The sequence below is a fragment of the Photinus pyralis genome, unplaced genomic scaffold, assembly GCF_008802855.1.
Source record: "Photinus pyralis isolate 1611_PpyrPB1 unplaced genomic scaffold, Ppyr1.3 Ppyr1.4_LG4, whole genome shotgun sequence".
Classification (NCBI taxonomy): Eukaryota; Metazoa; Arthropoda; class Insecta; order Coleoptera; family Lampyridae; genus Photinus; species Photinus pyralis.
In genome coordinates this window covers 49,975,387-49,997,721 of record NW_022170511.1, presented here as the reverse complement: position 1 = coordinate 49,997,721, position 22,335 = coordinate 49,975,387, and the positions used below count along the sequence as shown (strand labels likewise).

Genomic DNA, 22,335 nt, shown 5'->3' with positions numbered 1-22,335 from the left:
ATTGGAACGAAATTTGTTACACATATTCTTAGACATAAAAGGGCAAAATCGCACATGCGCTTGTATGCCGGTGGTATCTGGGCTAGCCACAGCAATTTTTATAAATTTTGGTTATATATTCTTTCGATATACTTTTCTAAAGGCACGCGTTCAAATGCAACGTGCGGAGATGATTTCAGAATATGAACTTTGTTGCACGTTGGTTCACTCGCGTCGTAGTTAAGAACTTACCTGCTGATATCCTTGAAGTGGGGAAAGCTGAGATCACATACTGCACCGATTTGATTTCATCCTATTAATCTGGAGAAGTAAACGTAAACATTTTTCAATTGCCATAGAAAAGGAACTCTATATATCAACCATAGCAACGAGCTTTCCATAAGTTGTCTATTTTATCGAATTAAGTAGGTTAAATGTAGGAAGAAGGAACCTCTAAATTACTGTGGTGGTCAATTTTAGTTAGAAATACGTTTTATGTTTTCTGTGTGTTTTAATTGGACCTAACTGGGGGAAGATATTTGCTTGAGTTGAAATTTTACTTTATTTTAATTTTGGAAGCTTCTCCCATTTAGGTACAAAATTATGCTAGCGCTTTAGAAAATAAGATTTTAAATTTTTCAACACAGTTATCCTTATGCCAAGATCATTATATAGCGAAAGTAGGATTAGCTGTAAAAGTGATCATTTAGAGAATTAATTATTACAATGCAGCCAAACTCATAGAGTTTTGATTACTTTTCTTTGGATAATATACTACCCTAAATAAAAAAAGAGGGGATGAGTATATTGGTATATGTAGAAAAAGAAGAAGAAATTATTTTATGATTTAATATATTCAAGCATTTAGTCAATTTTGGTTTTTATTATCGACCAGATTGGACGGTGATTTCCTGTGTTAGTAGAGGTTGAGTGAGCTTTTCCGAGTCATCTTAAGAACAAACAATATTAATCCCATGAGATTGGTAAGGTGAGGTTAATTTACGATGGAGCAGTGCAATTTATGCATAGGTATGTTATAAATTTCAAGCAATCAAACTAAGTTTTGTAACTACTCGTTCCAATGCATATAGCGTCACATTAATGAGCAAAAGCCGTCACCTCAGTTTGTATACTTATAGTTTATTGATTTTGGAAGCTAGGATGCATTGTATGGATAATTATTGTTCTGTTGTATGTATCAATAATGAGCAAAGGACATTTTTTCTGTCATTGAATATGCTACTACACAGGCAACACTGAATTGGTGTGTACCTATACCTACTCGTCTAATAATGTGAGCGTGTTGGCACTTCTGCATTTAAACAGCTAAGATCCAAACATTGGATTCATAAATACATATATTCAAATGTACCTACCTAATAGTTTATCTACATTTGTAGGCTTCGAATGTTACATGAGAGATCTTTATAATAATAAATCTGACATTTCATCACAAATTAATTAAGAATGCAAAAGGACCTAAACTACTAATTTTGGCTTAAAAGAATAAACCGATAATTGAAGATGGAAGTTCTGTCATATTAGTTTAATCTAGTACGGAATCACTGCACTTGTGCCTGTCATGAACAATTACAGACATCCCGCTCGTTGATTGGACGTAATCGAATTAGCGGCTGCCTAGTGGTTGTTCAAACAAGGGTCAGCGATTCCACATGACGTTCATTTACAAAAACCGTCCCTTATTCTATATCTCTAGTATTTATATTTGAAAGTTTACTGTGACGCCTGCAATCAAATCTCAAATGTGTCATACCTGTAATTCTGAAATTGAATTTGATGGAAGGTCTAATTTTGATCACGACCGCATTTCCAAGACAAAATCGGTTCTGAACGTTTCGAGTAATTTTCATTCAATTAAAACAAACGAGATTTTGAGGTCTTTTAATAAAATGAGAGAAGCATTATCCAAACAAGTACGTTTAATTTTTAATCAAATTACAGTTAAATGTTTTACGGTTACGAATAATTGGTTTTGTAATTGTGACGTGAATGTACTAGTATACTAAAACTTCATTGTTTAAGTAAAAATATATTGTCGAATTGTCGCTTTGCATATGCAAATTGTTTGTTTTATAAAGACGAAAGATATTCAGTAGGTAACGTTAAAATATTGGATACATATGATAATAGAAATGCAACAAAGTATTTTCTCTTTACTTAAATACGTATAGATTATTCAACAGTTATTCAATTTTTTCTCGTGCCGCTAAACTCAAAGCTTCCGCGTGTTTTCGCGCTTTTAGACGTAAATCGGCGATGCTCGAATTTTTATGGGCGGCTGCCAGTGCTGCTAATCCTAAGGGATACTGCGGGTGACACAAAATACTGGCCGAGGGTGCACCACCGACCGCTACCGCTGCCGCGTACTGAAATATAGGATATTAATTAAATTAACTGTAAAAAAACGCACCAACCTGATGTGCCGCCGATAAAAACGCCGAATCAAAAGCTGAAAATGGAGCGGGTTGAGGAAACGATGTTGGAGCAAGGCGATCATATCCTGATAAAGGCATTGAGCCAGGTTGAATCGGTAAACCACGAAGTGCAGGCACGTTTACGTATGGTATAACTCTACATGGTTCCAAAGGCGTGCTTGAAGGTGGACTGTGATTACTTAACATTATCCCTGAAACAAGAAAAACAGTTCATTACACGATATGATTCATTATAAAACTGTGAATCGTCCTTATGGAACATGTTTCAATTTCTAAACATTGGATAAGTGAATACGTTCAGAAATTACACATTTTAAAAAGTCCAGTACGTAGTTTTGACTTAAAGTGCTGTGGAACTCTTGTATGCACTAGAATCGTGTTTTTCGAACTCGGAACAATATGCAAAAAGGTTATTATACCTATTAGCTTCTTCGTGATGAGCTTTAAGCATTGTGTTTGTTGCCCGACTCTATTTTCTTGCAATTACCGATCCCATCAATCCATCAAGCACTATAATAATCAGGTTCTCAATAGCTAACAAGTTACATTTTTTCCTTTTACTAAATTAATTATTCCACCTTGTCTTTCACTGTACATTATGCATTTAAATGTGGCAAAAGTTGAAGTGCAAAACTGTTTTTGAATTATTTTATGTGAATGAATTATTATGCATTTAAATTCTTGTAGATTTTTCAAATTTCTTCTGTAGGAAAATTTCAAAAAATCTTTCTAAGATTTCTAAGAATAATTCTTAAATTTCCCAAATATACAGAAAAGTTTCTAATAAAATTGACAGTAGTCTTTCAAAAAGATCTCTAGGAAGATATTAAGTCTTTGAGAAACCAGATTCCAATGGAGGTTTGCTGAGATGGTTCGAGCGAGGTCTATAATAACTTACTTGCAATAAGGTGAATTCAGAAAAGATTTTCATAAATGGATATCTTTAAGAAGTTTTCTGAAACGGTTACTAGGGAGGTCTTAGGGGATTATAAGAACACTTTCTAGGGAGGTTTCATTTAAAGTGGTAGAGGATAGTGCGAAAATAGTAAAATACTCGCCGCTCGACTGCCACTGGTATGTGGTCACCCGTATGCCCTATTTTGTAAAAATCCATGCACAATCTCGTTATTAGTATCAAGTTGAAATATGTGTTAAAACATGCGAAATATTTAGTTAACGAAATCTATTATTGTAAAAATATAATAAATAGCTTCTCTATTTTCCTCTCATAAAAAGAAGTGGTCTTGTCTTTGCACTAAATAAGACTGGAATACAAATACAAGGATTTAAAGCAAATAAGGATAGTATATAGGAGAGCGTCGCTAAAGAGTTTATAATCACTGCGAAATAATGTCGCGTTAATTTGCAGTGCTGGAGTATTTGAATTCGAGATGCAAAGTCGTAAATCTTAGTTAAAATATTAAATTATTTCGAAGTACCAGCAATTTGTTACAGAAATCATCTTTAAACTAAGCTTCGACCCTCATAATTCTAACCAGTCATGAATATATCATGGGTTATGTCCCCTAACAAATCTGCGGTGAATAATCGAATTTATATGTAAGATTGTGTTAAAAAATGCTGGTAAGAGAAAGTTTTCAATCAAATCAAATAATTCCCCTCGAGTGCAATTTTACGGCGCTCAGTCATTCAAACACGGGCGCGAAAGATGACTGGTCCAGGATCCGGACACACCCAGGAGGACACTAAATTACACTTACTGCCAAGCACTCACATCAACACTGCACGCTCCCCTATGCATTTGACCAAATTACATTTTCAAACAGGGGTTAACGCCACTTTAACTTATTTAAAATATGAAGTAAACATACAGGCATTTCAATCCGCTTGTTATTTTCGATGAAAAGATTCAATTTTAAAACACATGTTTTCTTTATTTTCCGTTCGAGCTCGTCATTATTTATTCCTACTCAAAATGAGCCCTAATTTTACACTAGCCTGTCCCTTTTTTTATCTTCGACGTCATATTTGGGTATGTACTGAAGTATAACTTTATATGTTCAAAATTTATTGGAGGTGTTGGAACTTCTGCAGTTTACATGATGGAAATTTCCCAAAAAATCTAACTTCGTTTATAAACTATTCCAACCCCCAATATCGTTTTTTATTAATTTGAGGTAGTATTGCTGTATCTGAAACTGCGCCGAACCACCTGAAAATAGAGGGCACATTTGAACTTACCCTTCTGCATTTGACTTTCGTGCTTCCTACATTTCGCCCTCCGATTTTGAAACCAAACCTGGAAAACGTAAACAGACAATTAAATTTTTATTATGCACAAATCAATCACTTTTGTACATGAAAATTGGTACATTGTAAGGAACTCCCTGATCGCCTTTAGAAGCGCAAGCAGCGCATATATAAAGCAAGGAAGTTATGAAAATATATGTGACAGAATTTCTTTGGACATTTACCAATATTGGCTTAATGCTCTTTTTTTGAGCAGGACAGAAGACATTAGCACTGTGACCATTAACAAATCAATAAAATTCAATCACTCTCGAACTGGCCGTATAAAAATCCGATTCTCCCCGATGGTTAAATCCCATTAAATATATGTTGTGTTTCTTCTGCGACATCGGTTCCACACGATTTAGTCGAGCTAATGCTGCTACTAGCGGATAATTTCCTAATGAATACGTATGATGTGCGGGGAATGGGAATAGAAACAATTAAGTGGTAGATTAACGACACAGTTTGGCTATTACGACTGACTGATTGTATTGTGTTGTTTGGGGGTTGGTATCGATACATGTGCGATGCAATCGATTAAGGTTTCTCGATTAATTAAATTTACCAACTCTTTTGATCGCATCGCCTTCAGCATGTTCTCTTTCGAACCCGTCCCTTACGTGAACAGCCCTTCCTTACGTCATTTAAAGTGTTGCGTATGTACTCATCGGAATGACGCTAGGGGTAGCCATAAACCGAAACCTTATTTTACAGATTTAAATTTTAGCTTTTCCCTATTTAATACCACTTACGCTAACGCACCTAGAGTAATTTATTTTAATCCTCTCTAATGGAATGGAAATCCATTGCCTTGGAATAACGTAACTATACCATTCATCAAAGTCATATTCGTTAAATACCTTTTCATTACTGTCTGCATATTTGCCCTACTTGTATATTTTCTTGTCATATTTCTGTTTAGAATATTACGCACCCTTTTTGTCAAAGTAACGAGATTTATGTATATATTTTTCAATTTTTTTAGTCACGCTGAAGTGTTGCTTTAAGACGAAATATTGACTTTAAGACGCTAACAGAATACTTGATATTCACTTGTATCTGAAAGGAATAAGGAGATTCCATAATGTCAAAAAGTTTAAATGTTTAGTTGAGTATGAGGGCCATAGGGAACTTTAACCTGTGTAAATTTGGCCCCTCAATTTTAGGAAGCAAAAAATTTCGTTATGGATTACGCATTGTGTGCGCCCGGTTGCACACAATTGCATATCCTTTACGCGCGCCCGTTTTCAAAATTACGATGGAATCAAATTTGGGGAGAACGGTTTTACAAATAATTGCTCATGGGTTTGGCTCATCTACCAGAACAGAATATCGGATGTGGACCGCAAGATTGAACGACGTATGAACAACAAGCAATAAGTGTTGTATCGAAGACTTTCGAAAAAAAGATGTAAAGAAAGCGTTATTGCTGCTCAAAGTGCAGCGTTTTGATTGTAGAGCCGAAGAAGAGGGGGTAAAGACATCTAAACTGTCTAATGTATTACATCGAATGGTCAGTTGATAATAATTTTGATTCGTCCCTTGAACTAGAGCGTTGTGGGATATGTCATTACAACACAAAAAACAACAAGTAAAAACAATTTGACATACATATGCGAATTTCTTTATAATGTGTCCTCTAAATATTCCTTTAGGGAATAATAACTTTTTGCAATTAATAACTTTATCACCGGGTTTTTAAAATGATCGGCTCTTATATAGGCATAATTATCGGGAGGGATTGTAATTGCATGCGATCATGACTTCATCCTCTATCTTGTTACCCAATTTTATGATGGTTGAGGTCTTTTGTTAGTGAGGAACACATTCGAGCTGTACCAAACTTCTTACGTATGTCCATAATTGACTAGACTCTTTCGCTATGCCATGTGGGTTCTAGTGTTCTAGTAATTTCTTTCTATTTAAGCTGACAATGAATATTTTTTTAAACATGGGATGGGCAAATCGTTTTTCATATTATAGCACAACATTACTAACTGGAGTGATTTAATCGATTAGAACCATTTCTGATCTAAATGCCATTTTACAAGTGATTGTCTGGCATTAAAGCTTGCATTCGAGTGACTGTAAGCCTGGAATTTCTCCCGAACTTTGAAGTGGGTAGTCCTGATCTTTGTATGCCGTATATGAATATGCTTCTGAATTGGGTGTTGAGATTGTGCTTCTTCATAGTATAAGTAAATGTAATTTTTTGCTCTGTATAGACGGTCAGGGATTCAGATCTGTCAATCATTTGTCGAAAAATGTTGGTTTGGTGCAATCCATGCAAGGTCGCCTTGTTGCTTTCCACGCAGCCGTCGAGCTCCTACTGAATTTTCGTCTAACCTGCATCCATTTCCTTAAGGTGGCGTTCACAAATAGTGCAAAAGTTGCCTTGCTATTTCCTCAATAACTTTGTTTCGAGGTAAAAAAAATAAACTTCTGTTAACGACCGATGATTGTTAAGGGTTTAAGCGTATGAATGACGTTAAATTTGATAACAAATGATTATCAGTGTGTGATAAAAATGAAAGATATATATTTTATATGGGAGTTTTTTAAGAACTTCTTTCCTAAATAATGGCGAAAGTACAGGAATTAGCTAAATAATTTTTGTTTCATGCAAATGTCGGAACATTATATATTTGAATGAAGGCTATTTCAACCAAAAATTTGTACCCAGACGGCAGTTATTGTGGAAACAAATTTCCAATTTTCCTATGTAAACGCCACCTTAAAATCAGTAACATTACCTATAATAAAGTTATTTTTGCCCTGAGGCCGTAAATCTCCCATTTCCTGGACATTTCTTCATAAATACCACTTTACCCGTCTCCGATATCTTCTTATAGAAGTAGCTGCAGCTAGAAGTTATCATTACAACCTTTCTTTATTTCGAACTGGACAGCTTGTATTCGCATTTTTAAAAAGTTGCATACATTTATATGGCACTGTAACTCTCATAACACTGCATTTTGTTAAAAATTATACAAAAAAAAAGCTAATATTTCGTGTCGCTAGATACCTGCAGATTGAAGTAAATCAGTTTTCAGTTTCTGACTAAAACTGTTGGAACTCTTGTGGCCGCTGAAATAACAAGACACCACACTAAAACCTTTTAGTTGATTTATTGTAAATTTGCTTCATTTACTGTGGTATTTGAGTGGATTGTTTCAGTTTTTGTTGTTTCTGTTTCTGATAAGTGAAAAAGCGAAATATCTTCTTCACTCTAGATTAAAAAGAACAATAAATTTTTCAAGAATATTTTTAATAGCGTTTGAATGGGTCTTGCTCCGTCTTGCTATGTTTTACATACTTTTTTATAAAAAAGTAGATTTCAGTTGAAGGACCCTTACTGCGTAACTTGAAACGATCAAAAGTTTTCTGCCAGCCTTTTAGGGCAATTACTATGGAACAGCGGTTACACTTTTACATACCTAGTAACTGCCAGCTCTTTTTTTTCTATACTGATTTCACATCACATCAGCTTTTTTGAGTAAATACACTGGTTAAGAGATAATCTTTAATTTTTCTTTTAATTAATAACTTTTTCACAGCAATGAGGCTAGGTTTTTAGGTATTGTGGCCCCGTGTAATGTTTTGTTACCAGCTCCAGTAAGTTGAATTTGGAGAGAAACAACCGAGAAATGAAATTATCATTTGCCTATTTTCAAACTTCATTATGCAATTAAGTATATATAATAACGGTTTATGCACATTCTTTAAATGATTTGTTCACGCTAACGGTTTTTACTTCCCTCTAGCTCTACTCAAATCAACCCCTTCCTAGTTTTAATTTATTAATTATCTTAATTGCATTCCCTTACCTGAACTCGAGCTTCACTAAGCCCCAGCCTTTGACTAAGTTCTTCTCTCATAAATGCATCGGGATAATGCGTTTCGTCAAATAATCTTTCCAGTTCGTTTAGTTGTTCTAAAGTAAAGTTAGTTCTCGATCTTCTTTGCTTCGTGGTAGACTTTACATTATTTATTGAGGGTGAATGTTTCTGCGAATGAAGCTTTTCGTCGGCCGTTTTATCCTGATTGTGTTCGTCGCTTGTTATAACTATGGCAAAAAATTTACGTTATTAGAAAATAGATCAGCATGTTCCTCTTTAAAGATGGAAAGCCTAAAATGAAAGTGGAAAGTACCTATACTTTTCAGATTTTCGCTTCAACCCGCTATTCTACCTATCAATTTCGTACGCGTTCAAAATGAAAAAGTGATTTTATCCTTATGAAAACTAATTGATTTAGCCCAAAGTGCTTTAGTTTTAAGATTCGGTTTAAAATTTAATAACTTTACTACAATTTTAGCGAAGAGCGGACACTGTACCCAAGGAGAAGACTGAAATGACATTTAAACATTTTGAAGTATACCTATTGGAAACCGTTTCAGCTGTTGAGAAGCATCAAAGATGGATTCGCAAAATTTGAAATTAGTATATAGTTAGAAAGCCTGCTTCATTAAATATGTATAATGTATGTTTGTAGTCAAATCGATGCGGGAAAGAGTTGCAATTAAAATGTTATGGTACCGTATAACTTCAATCCTACAATCCAGCTACTACAGAGCAGTAACCCTTTAAAATTGCATTGAAAACGGTATGAAACTTTATATTTACATAAAATTCCGATTTCAGTACTACTATTGCTATTAAAATGTAAAACAGAGCAAATCATGCATTACGTAAAACATACTTATTTAAAAACGGCTGAAGATAGACATGATCTCGCGGGATAACTTATAACTATTTTCTTGATACTATTTTTTTCGTATCTATTACGGTTTGTCTTGCGTTTTGAAATAAATGCCTTTCCTACTAAAACTAAAACTTGCGGAAGTGTAACAAAATGAGCCTATAGTTTCCGTTTCTCTTACATCATCGACTACAAACTAGATTCGTTTTGTGCTTATATAACAAGTAGGGACTTCACGCACCTCTTATTATTTTACATCATGTGTAACACCAAACCTAAAAGATATGGAATAAACATTCGCAACTTTCTACGCGTCTACATAACGCGTGTCGGTCTCATAATCTTAGTGCATGTTTGAAACGAGCTCTACTAGCGCCACCGCTTATGTTGAAATTGTGTCCTGATGGTGAGTCCATCCAAATTCAAGTATTTCCGTAGAGTTCTATAAAATTATGCCCCTTTGATATGGGGTATAGTGTTTAAGAGTGGCGGATGGGAGTGTGGGTGCAATAGAGTAATTTTATTTTTCAAATTTAACAGGTCTCTAGTACGGTGCTTTTGAAAAGGGATTCTAACCAGGGGCGGACTGGCACGGGGAGGCGGGTGGCGATTGCCACCTGGCCTGTAGATCATAATGGCCCTTTGGAAATTTATAAGTATGTGCTGTATTTAGTTTCTTGCACTATTAATAAATTATTGACACGTTTCTCTAATATTGGGGTTGATGTTAGGTTGTTAAAAAATTCTGTTTTAATTGAAGTGTTTTACAATGAATTTATCATTTTTTGTCGTAGCATGAAAGTGCTGAAATACAATGATAGGCGACGCACCTCGTGTGGATTGTATTTTGTTACTTTTAATTATCAGCTGCAATTTAAAAAAAAAACTGTATGGTAATTGATTTTCGAGAAAGGAGTACTTTAAAATGTTTTTGTGGTGCAGGCAGGCAGTGTATAACCTTCCTTTTTTACCAAAATTCGACTACACCAAAATTTCTCGGGAAAACACTTTTTCTTATTAATTTGGGTGCGTAGAATCCAAATCAATTCGTACTTTTTCGATCAGACTTCTCAATCAAAAGTTATAGACTAGAAACCAATTTCGAAAAAAAATTCAAAGTGCTGTAACTTTTGAACTAGTAGCCCAATCTTGGAACTGTTTGAAATTATGGATTCTACAGGCCACATTCTATAAGAAAATTTTTTTTCCGGGTCGATCTGAGACAATTTTTTGTTCGGGGCTCAAAAAAAGGCAGTGTATAACCTTCCTTTTTTACCAAAAATCGACTACACCAAAATTTCTCGGGAAAACACTTTTTCTTATTAATTTTGGTGCGTATAATCCAAAACAATTCGTACTTTTTCGATCAGACTTCTCAATCAAAAGTTATAGACTAGAAACCAATTTCGAAAGAAAATTCAAAGGGCTGTAACTGTTGAACTAGTAGCCCAATCTTGGAACTGTTTGAAATTATGGATTCTACAGGCCACATTCTATAAGAAAATTTTTTTTCCGGGACGATCTGAGACAATTTTTTTTTCGGGGCTCAAAAAAAGGCAGTGTATAACCTTCCTTTTTTACCAAAAATCGACTGCACCAAAATTTCTCGGGAAAACACCTTTTCTTATTAATTTTGGTGCGTAGAATCCAAAACAATTCGTACTTTTTCGATCAGACTTCTCAATCAAAAGTTATAGACTAGAAACCAATTTCGAAAGAAAATTCAAAGGGCTGTAACTTTTGAACTAGTAGCCCAATCTTGGAACTGTTTGAAATTATGGATTCTACAGGCCACAATCTATAAGAAAATTTTTTTTCCGGATCGATCTGAGACAATTTTTTTTTCGGGGCCCAAAAAAAGGCAGTTATTTACCTTCCTTTTTTACCAAAAATCGACTGCACCAAAATTTCTCGGGAAAACACTTTTTCTTATTAATTTTGGTGCGTAGAATCCAAATACAATTCGTACTTTTTCGATCAGACTTCTCAATCAAAAGTTATAGACTAGAAACCAATTTCGAAAGAAAATTAAAAGGGCTGTAACTTTAGAACTAGTAGCCCAATCTTCAAATTGTTTGAAATTATGGATTCTACGGGCCAAATTCTATAAGAAAATGTTTTTCCGGTCGATCTCAGACAATTTTTTTTTCGGGGCTCAAAAAAAGGCAGTGTATAACCTTCCTTTTTTTCCAAAAATCAACTACACCAAGATTTCTCGGGAAAACACTTTTTCTTATTAATTTTTAGCATGAAAGTGCTGAAATACAATGATAGGCGACGCACCTCGTGTGGATTGTATATTTTGTTACTTTTAATTATCAGCTGCAATTTAAAAAAAAACTGTATGGTAATTTATTTTCGAGAAAGGAGTACTTTAAAATGTTTTTGTGGTGCACCTCAGAGCAACCCCCCCCCCCCCACACACACACACTAATACTTTAATGGCCCGTAACTTATGCAATTCCATCTGGCCCGCTACCCAATCCGCCCCTGATTCTAACGGTACTAAACAATGCTAGATTTAGGGGTAATTCGTATCTGTCTTAATGACAGTACAAATAACTATGAGGTGGGCTCATGTGAGCGTATTTTCAGCTGAGTGGCGAGGACTACAGGCTGCCCCTAAATCAATCTTTTTGATGAAATATAAGTGCCATATAGCTTTATTTGTGAATCAATGGATTTATAGCAAGCGCGATACCACCGATATATTTGTGCTAATACTGAAACTTCTTATTTTTCGATGCATCCTGTAACACTTTGCTCCTAAGTTGTAAAAGAAGCACCAAGCTCAATCTCTAACAATTACCTTGTCAAAAACGTGCGAATGAAAAGAACCGTCAGATAAGATTTTTGATTAAAACTCTTAGTTCTGATTTCTTTTTCCACATTCTTGCACGGTTCCGGACCTTCCATCTTTCACCTCCAGCATACTTCTTTCAGGTATTGTTGATATGCAATTCAAAAGCTACACTCAAACTAGTTCATAGCAGACTTGCCATAATTTGCTCTTAGCTTTTCTATAACGTTCCGCTAGTTTCAAATTGTCAATCTTTTGAATTATTTTGTGACCAACAGATTTCGGTGAATTTTATTTTTCAGTCCTTCTCACATATATGCCTTTCTTCACGTCGCCATGAACACTCTGTCTTCCTTTTCTTTATTTCAAACAACTATAAGCTTCCTTGATCTATTTGGATTGAATACAGATTAACAAAGGAAAATCGCCTACGTCTCCCATCGATTATAAGAGGACGTAATTTGCAAACTCTTAAATTCACATATTCATTCCCACCTCGCTAGCGGGCCAACCACCTTTCTAGTAACTGAAAATTTGCTTGCCACTTTACTAATTTAATAAGATATGGGGAAAACCCAAATGGTTACACAAACATGGATCTTTACAATAAATGTCGAAGGAAAACGCTTTCTAATTTGAATCGATTACCTACTAATTTCGAATGGTTATCCCTTGATTGTTACGTATTTTTCTATATTAAAAGTATTGAACGCGAAAAACAAACTACATCTCCACACTTCTGGTTTTCATTTTCAATTCTAACCCCTGTTACTGTGAGACAAGTAAGTGTATTACAGCCACACATTTAAATGGATTAATTCTTCGCAATGAAAATAGGATAACAGATTTAAATCTTACTGTTTGGACTTTACACTTCGTTAAACATAACAAAGTTGTCAGATTTTTAGGATAAATACCCTCATGAATGACTTGCTTCGAGGGTCCATCCCGCGCTATGAATTGTAAACCGATCGATGTAGCGGCAATCAATGCTAATCTGATAGTGCCCATGACTTCGGCTTATTCCAACGAGCAAATTGCTCCCCCATTTATTTACCTCCTAATAAAATAAAGGAATTTGTAGCAAAATTGAAAATAAAAGATATGTTTCGCCGTTTTTTATCGGGCGAGGCGAATTAAAAACTTAGAAGAGCGTGCTATTATTTGTTTCTTTTTGTTTTATACGGGTAGAGTAAGCTACCTACAGCAGGTATTTGTAAATTTATGAGAATACACGTCGAGAAAATGAAAACAAATGATAATTCCTACCCTAACGGCTCAGTATAAATATAGTATAGTGGTTACTTACAAAATAAAAATATAATGATGGGCATATGAGCTGAAAATGCATTTTAAACCTAAGAAGGAATGTAAATTGTACAATAAGTTGGCTTCATCAACACACTATTCATGGGATTTCATTCATTCAGTGACGCTATTAGTTTTAAATTTTGTGCATTACAAAGGCAGAAAATTGGAAAACCATCCGTGATTTGTTCAGATGCTGTGGACTGTATTATAGAAACAAAAAGGTAAATTTCGTAGCAACAGTTACCAATTACAGTTAACAGTTTATAAAAGATCTCTGATAAAATCATCATCTAAATAATAATAAGTTATAAGTTACTAATGGTTAACGCAGTTAAAACTAACTGTATAAGATTTTTTTACTATATGGAGAAAAGGTAGTTTCGGTTTTCTTTTAAATGAGCGAGAAAGTAATATTAGGGGAAGTAATTATACCATTTTTTGGTGATGAAACCAAAACTATTTTGGGTTTCAGTTAATCGGCAATGAGGTAGGAAATATACTTTTTATTGGGGGGATATCACACCTCTTTACAGATTGCTGCTCAATGTGTTTAGCAAAACAGAGGCATGTACGGTCATTGACTAAAGTAATGATTGCCTAATAGGTAAACTTCGCAGAATAAGCAACCAACATGTCTATCACATCGGGCTCCGCCGGTTTTGCAAGGAGGAAATACTTTAATATGTTGGCTCGCATTTCCAAGTTGCACAATATATTCAAATATTGGTTGAGTGTGCTGCAGGATTTACCTATTTGACGATCATTACTTTTGTCAATGACTTTACGTATAACAGGTACAAATTGTGCACAACTATTGCGCAGATAGATAGATAAGAGAATTTTTTAAAATCGAAATAGCTTAGTAAATGCTATTTCTTACAGACGTCCCAAGCGCTCCTTGTGAGTACCCTCCTCCGAGAATCTGTTCTGGAGATAAGGAATTATATCCGATCACGATAAGGGGTCGAGGAGGAGGACTATGGTTGGTAGAAATACACTTCAACACACTTCATATATAATAATGTAGTAAAGAATTTCAGGTAGGTATACTCAAGTAAAATTTTACTTGAGTACCTACCTGAAATTCTTTACTACATTATTACTACTTATACTCAAAGATGGAACACTTCATAGAAAAAAAAACTTCATATATTTTTATTTTATTGTTTACAGGGTGGTCTTAAGCCATGCAATAAAAGTATGGCCCTTTTTTGTTTTAGAAAATACAAATTATACAAATTTTAAGAACTTACTTTTTAGAGGATTTTTTTGGAAAAAAACCTATGTGATGGTTTTGTCCGCCTGTCTCTCCGTCTGTCCGTCTCTTCCTCGTTAACTCGACCACGAAAAGAGATAGCGAAGTTAAACCTTCGCCAATCGATTTCTACGAGTTCAAGGATCGGTGCTATTGAATATGAGCCGGAATCTGGTTTCCGAATACGAGCTGAGTGGCAAAAAAATCTCTTAGTGAAAATCGTATGCGATTCTTCGTATCTTGTTCATAACAATACGTCTATTGCGATTGCTGCAATTTTGGTGGTAACATTTTTGTTTCCTTGTTTGAAATTGTCCACAGGATCTACCGGCGACCCTTTAAAATCACATAAAATCCTGGTCATTTTCCGTTTAAAAATTACAATTTTTTCAGGAAAACCCACTTTAAGATAAAAATCCGTTTATTGCTAGAAATGTAATTTTTGTAGTAAGTATTTTTCACTTTTAAGGAAAAATGCGTTTATTCCGAGGGCCGCAATATTTGTGGTAGGTACTTCATGCATGTTTGTTTCTTTGGTTAATTTTGTTTATCTTCTCCACAAGCCGCCCTTCATATCAGGCTCTCACACACATTTTATTATTATTATCATTATTATAATTACACAAATGGTAATATAATTATTTATTTTCACATAGGTATACGAGCCACATCATAAAAAATTCACACTAAGAAAATTTTGATTTTTTTGTTAACACAAAAAGTATTAATTAAAATACAATAAAAGAAAAAAATACAAACAAAATCAATTTTATAATTTGCCAAAGCTAAAGCAAGAAGTGATTTGAGTAATTGAATGAACTTCATGAGGCTTCTATTCATAATTCCTGGAACGTTCAACAGGCTCAGCGCAGTTGCATTAGATATAAAACCAGCAGGCAGAAGAGTCAGGGAAGGCAACCAAATTGTTCAAGAAGGAAAAGAATATGGTTTTACTTCTGTTTTTATTGCGGAAGAAATGCAGAAAAAAAACAAGTAAAGATGTTTTATCTAAAGGAAGCAAAACGAAAATATGTTAGCAACATTAAAGACAAGTGAATCCAACACGTTCATTTAGTTATAAAAAATATATTTAGCTAGCATATCAATAACGTGTATATCAAAAAACTGTTTTTTTTTCAATTTTTAGCAATTTTCCTGAAATTTTTCTATCGGAATGATACCTTTTTATTTGGAATTATTTAAATATCAGTCCTTTCAGAAACCTACTTCGCGCTGTTCTGTGCGATTTAAAAAAATAGAATTTTCGTCCCCCTGAAGAAGAGGTGGTTTTTAGAAAGTCTTGAATATCTCGCAAACGGCTCACCACAAAATTCTTTTTTGTAACAAAAAATCTATGTCTCCTTCGAATTTCAGACCTCTACGACTTTTTTCGCAAACATAATTATAGAAAACGAAAAAAACAGTTTTTTCGGTTTTTCTTGGAAGTTTTGAGGTTTAGGTACCTATACATATATGTATAAAAAGTGTAGATACCAATCGGTTTTTTTATTGTTAAATCCTAAGAGAATTAGGCGTTAGGGTATAGAAATAAGCTTTCTAATGACACGTATCACATGTACTATGTTGCAATTAAAAAACATTCAAGATGGCCGTTGTACTCATATATCAAGTGTCAAAAAAATGGGAAATAATTTCAAAAGGAAGCGTTCTAATTTTCACGTCTTTATCTCGGTTTGAGGGTGAGAGAACTTTGGCTCTATCTTTAATAGCATATTATAGAGTTCTGTCAATTTAAATAATATATAAATAAACTAACCGCAGTCGCAGTAATTATATCTTTGGTAATTCTGTTCTGTGAGATTGACAAGTACTTATAGGCATAGAACTTTTGCGAATCCTGATGCCTGAATTTCCTATTTGCGTTTACTACTTGGTTAAAACGATTGTCGGACAAAATGTAAGGGCGTGCTGAGATCAATTCTATATGCGAGAAAAGCGTAAATCCATTAACCTAATAAATCGAAAATTAAAGCAATTGCCATATATAAATTGGTGATAATGAATATAAGCGAAATCGAATGGAAAAATCGTATAGCGACAATGTTTAAATACAACTCAGGGTAGCACCCTACAGGGGGCGTATATATAAACACAGCTTTCCATTTTATCTGAATGAAGTTACACATTTTGTATCTTCATTAAAGTAATTGAATTAAATTAATCTAGGCGCTATTTCCCTATAACTTTATTACCCCGCGGAGGCGGGACCGGCATTAAATACGGGTATTGTCGGCATTAATTCCTCCCCAGGGAAGACTTACTCTATCTTCTTCCTCCTTCTTACACGGTTCTGTCACGGTTCGTTCCACTTATGGAGAAAGACAATCTACTTACGGAAACAGCTTTAGGCTTTTTCAACATTTTCACGCCTAAGTAATTTCTCAACGGCGTTTCTACCCGTGACATTAATTAATTACATTTTCTTAATTGAAGCATCTAAGCTTAGGAGGTTTTGTTTGAAAGTTTTTTTACAGGTTTCTCAATTAACATTACAATTAGTTAATTGTTTGCCACACGAAATACGACTCACGAGAGCATTACCTTTAAATACAGTTTCATAATCTTTCAAACTTGCGAACCTTCATTTCCTTATGCCTTAAGGGTTACATTCAAGTTATGCCAATCCTTATATTGTACGCGAGAGATTTTCTTGAATCCTTCTGTATACGTTCTCTCATATTCATTGTCATTCTTGCTATTTGAGAGCTATTTCAATTTCATAATTGCATTTTCAAAACTCGTTTAACAGAGATCAGTTCAAACTAGAAAAAGTTATTATAAGGATAACGCCTCGGAAGCTCTTCAATCAATGCAAATTCGACAGCACCTTTCAAATTAAGTTTGTAACATTAATTCTGTCTAATTGCAACTTTTCCGCAAGTTTTCGTCAATTTCTTATGCAGTTTTGTTTTTGTACTTTTTCAGATTGTTTATTGCATCTGATACGTATTACAACCATGTCTCAGAGTTTCCCACTTATAAGTGGAAGTATGAAGACAATACAATATAATGAAATAATTCTTACACCATTAGGATGACACGCTAATGATTTAACTCTGCAATTACACAACCTACTCTAAATTTTAAATGAGAAGCAGATCACCTAAACGTGTCATTTCCTCATCGGAACCCCGGACTCCGGACTTGACACCAAAGCTCGAGGAAAAATGAAAAACTTTACCAATAACCATCAAAAAAACTTGTGGGGCTTGTAAGCACCTGACTTTGTTAAATTAATATGCAGCACATGTTAACTATGATTATGAAAAGTTCATTGTTCAGGGAACTTTGACATTGCAGCTAAACCAAACTGGATTTGCTAGAAAAATCTGTACCAGAATTGATGATGAAGTCCCTGGTCTAAGCGAATATCTTGAAAACAAAGTGTCAAAAGAGCAAGTGCAACTTCTAAACCAGACACATTTCCTGACGATGTGAAAATTTGATTGTGAATACTTCGAAAATGTTTGAGGAAAGTACCTACAAAGGGAAAAATAACATTTAAGAGAATTCCTCCAAGGACTTGATTCTTCTTGCATTATAATTTATATAGCGTAGATTTCGAATGTACGCCAAGCGGCATTTAAATGTTTATGTATCCCATCCCCATTAATCATCTAACAAGAAGGTGAACATCAATAAATGCAGCAGCTACTGCCTTATTACCCTACTATTTACTAAGGTATTTCGGTTTAAAAAATGCGCTTTATCTGCACAAGATTTGTGCACAATTTTTACTTGTTTCTATACCCTAACATAAACCCTCGCCTAGAAATTAAAATGAAATTAGATCGACGCAAATCCATAGAACTTATCAGTGGGCCCAAAGGACTGTTTGGGGGAATTTTTTTTCTACACAAACCGTAATTTAAAAAGTTGCTGTTTATTCCTGTAAACGGAAATGCAACTGTTTAAGAAGGAGAGATAATGTAAATCTAATTATTATAGTTTAGTTACATCATTGAATATCCAACGAGTATTCAATGGTTACATATTACTTATACAATTTTAAGGATTGGAATTTCGAAAACTAGGGTACATACATAAATTGTGGAGTGAGCCGAATTTAACGTCTTCTTTGGAAAAATGAACAGCTAACTATATACGATATTTACCTCGCAATAGCCATTTTGTAATGCTTCTTTATTATTATGAATTATTATGAATTTTAAAACAATGCGTAAAGAAAAAAAAGTAGAGGTTTTAACCGAATTTTTCCAATCAGGTATAATGTTACGATTGAATGTTAAGACGGGTGTAAATCGGTTTAATCTTTCAAAATAGTTCAAAAGATCCCCTTGAACTCGATCATCAAACTTAAAGTTGGTGTTCGAGTTGCAAACTAAATTAGGAGTTAATGAGGATGTTTGGGTTCCAACTTAAACATAAAATTCAACTACAAGTTCAAGTCTGAACTTCAAAGTACCGGTACTTTTGCAATACAAAAGAAAGTAATCATGTAATATGCTCAGGGGTTGCACCTAGGTTTTATTATAATGTCTGATATCAGATATTTCGAACTTTGAATGTATAGAAAACCAAGAGAACATGGGTTCAGTGCTGCATTTCACTTTTGAGAGTGGACAAAAATTTCGAACCGTAAACTTTTCAAAACTTCGACCAGTTCAACGATATCAATTTAGGTTTAAATTCAGTTTATGTTCTGAATTTCTGAACTTCAATCCACCATTCGAGCTTTATCGGACGAATTTATTAGATCATTTGAAGATTCAAATGTCGAACAGTTAAAGCTAAGAGTTCGGGTATTCCAACCTCGAGTTTGATCAAAACGCAAAATCAGTTTCGAAGTTCATCAATTAAAATTTCACCGTTCGACCTTTGTCGGACATAAATGAAGGTTTTAACGTCAAACCTTTTAAGATTTATCAATTACACTACAATGACCCTTTTAATACAGAATGTGTGTGTAACCTTCATTCAAAAATACAATAAACTTGTCCAATACATTTATTTTTCAAGGTTATTGTTAATAACTATTGCCGCTGTTAGTTGGTTAGCTAGAACTAAAAACCTATTGAGGTTCACATGATTCTCAATTAATTGCACATATTTCATTTTGTTGGTAGTGGCATATTGTAGGAAAAATGTACAAAATGTAATTGAGCAAACCTACGATTTGAAGCAAATGTGAAAAACTTGGCTATACGTGATCACTGATCACACAACTCTGATACATGGTTCAAACTGACAAACGTATGGTACCTACACAACTAACTAGGTAACACTTAAAACATTGTGAGCATAAAAGTAAAAAAAAATTGTATAATCCTAAATAAACATTGAAAAGAGCTTGTAATAAGAACAAGGTTTATTTCATATATCTTTAAGTTAGATGGCCCGTTATGGGTTTATATAATTATACTGACTGAAGAAGACTGTACTATAACCTTATGACTATTGCAAATGTTTATCTGCTATCTCTAACTCAATATCAAACGGTGTCGATTTTCGTAAGTAGATGCACTATACAAAAATTTTGATCGGGCACCAAAAGCCGATGATTACGTTAAAATCAGATTCGTATAAAAATTGAATCTAGAGTCTAATTATTATACACTATACGAACTAAACAATCAATGCTCTAAAGTAAAAAAAGTCGTAATGCCTGTACCAAATCGTACAAGGTGTTTGGTTTGCTTGAAAATTGGGTAGATTTCCCCTAAAATGTCAGATCATTTTCAATAACTTTGAATCATTCAGTGAGTATATCTAACAATGTGTATGATGTAAAACATTTTGTTTTGAACTCTTTCGCCGTAATTAAAATTGACTGGTGATTGAATTGAATAGCGTCGCAGTACTTTCCACTTTCATTACCTACCCTTTATTAGCCATACAGGAATTAAACTTACATTGTCTTCTATCCTGATCCGTGTTACCAACATTATCCTGAGTTTCCTTAACATCGTTAATACAATATTTATTGTCCTGTACACTTTCGGCGTTAATTGTTTCTGAACATGATTTAGAGTCTTCTAAGTCGATTTGTGGAGAAGGTGAAGAACTACAACTGTTATTGGGCGATAATGTTTTATCTTCACTGCTTTTAACACACTTATTGTTGTTCGGGTAACTAGGCGATACGGACTGTTTTGAACGTTTATTCTCAATTGTTCTTGTATCGTGCATTGGAAAATCCATGGAGGACCGACTTAGTCCGACAGAGGTGTTGTAAACTAAATGAGAACTATTTATGGTTAGATCAATTCCGCAGTGTTTGGAAATATCGGAAATTAACCAGTTTTTAGCAACCGGCGCAAGATTTGTGTTGGTTGAGACCGATATATCCAATTCCATTTGCGACGTTTTTGTTACAGACACTGATTGCTCTTCACTTTTGACTGCACTTTCCGTCAGTTGTTGTTCCGATTGTGGGTAAATTTTCACTAAATTTGAACTTAGGTTTAAACACCGTTCTGCGCTTACGACACTAGTGCTAGTTTCAAATGACCTAGAGACAAATTGCGTTAATTTATCCATCACAATTATTTAGGGGATGTTACGACTAAATCAGCGTCGGCATATACGAAACTGGTAGATTTGAAATCTACACTTTTAGCACGAAACATTCAGAAGCCATATCAATCTATGTAACGACTCTCTAGTTGCTATGGCGTCGCGACGGGCGTCCCGTTGGTAACCAAAAGGGATGTTTGAAAAGCAAGCCAGCCTCTAGATACACTATTTCTGCATCCCTATTGGAAGATAAAATAGAGGGCAGGAAACATTACGTAAAATGTACACTGAATCATTTTATTTATAGGCATAAGATAAGTCAATATCTTATCCTAAATAGTCGACATTTCTTAGAGTTTGTTTTTGTGGAGTTGCAATTATGTAAATTTTCGACAATTATATGGCGTTACATTAAATATTGATGCGCATATTATTACACTTTTACGATCAAAAACTTTGCAACTTTTAAGCGTTAAATCCTCCAACAGAATTATTAAAATATTGGGGGTAGTTTCGATTGAGTTTAAGATATTCGTAGATGGCAACTAATGAAAGCCAAATTGCTTTTACGCACTTACAAATAAGACTAAAATGTTTATTCTGTGTAAAGAATATGAAGATTATGCTGCAGTTTTACAATAAGTTTCACATTTTTTGGATAGATGCGTATAGGTATCGCCAGGAAAATCAACAGGTTTGTCGGGACGCGTTACACAAATAATTTTTTAAATAATTTTCACCCTTATTGTGCTGATGCAGTCTCAAGATAAGAGAACGGCATGTCTTTTTCTTGTCGCAATAATATTCCTCACAGTTCTTTTTTATTGTTACTGTGGGCTTACAAAGGAAAAGCTTTTCTTGTTAGTTGTTTCCTTTCTTAAATTTAATGTGTTATCTTTGCTTTAAGTACTTAATTACGAAGTGTGTAGCTACTGCAGTAATTACATTGAGAGGCATTTGAAAACGTATCTTACCTTATTTGTAACTCATCTACATCATTCATGCTCATATACATTATCTCCTAATATCAAAATTGGTGGTTATGTGTAGACTATTTTCACACTTATAAGTAAAGTTAGGTA

The 22,335-nt window shown here is 34.3% G+C and overlaps 1 protein-coding gene across 1 annotated transcript; it reads right to left on the bottom strand.

Annotated features, from left to right (window-relative positions):
- Positions 1 to 1,935: 1,935 nt before the first annotated feature.
- LOC116168313 (retinal homeobox protein Rx-A-like) lies at positions 1,936 to 21,302 on the bottom strand. Its single transcript, XM_031484070.1, has 5 exons — positions 20,650 to 21,302; positions 8,516 to 8,754; positions 4,638 to 4,695; positions 2,415 to 2,626; positions 1,936 to 2,366 (listed from the first exon to the last, which is right to left on the bottom strand). The coding sequence occupies exons 1-5, from the start codon at positions 21,275 to 21,277 to the stop codon at positions 2,184 to 2,186; spliced, it is 1,320 nt and encodes a 439-aa protein (XP_031339930.1). The 5' UTR covers positions 21,278 to 21,302; the 3' UTR covers positions 1,936 to 2,183.
- Between the last annotated feature and the right edge of the window lie 1,033 nt (positions 21,303 to 22,335).

Coding starts and splice junctions, on each gene's coding strand:
- LOC116168313 (XM_031484070.1), bottom strand. CDS start 21,277: ATGGATAAATTAACGCAATTTGTCTCTAGGTCATTTGAAACTAGCACT. Junction 8,755..20,649: donor GGATCAGGATAGAAGACAAT/GTAAGTTTAATT, acceptor TTTTTGCCATAG/TTATAACAAGCGACGAACAC. Junction 2,627..4,637: donor CGAAAGTCAAATGCAGAAGG/GTAAGTTCAAAT, acceptor TTCTTGTTTCAG/GGATAATGTTAAGTAATCAC.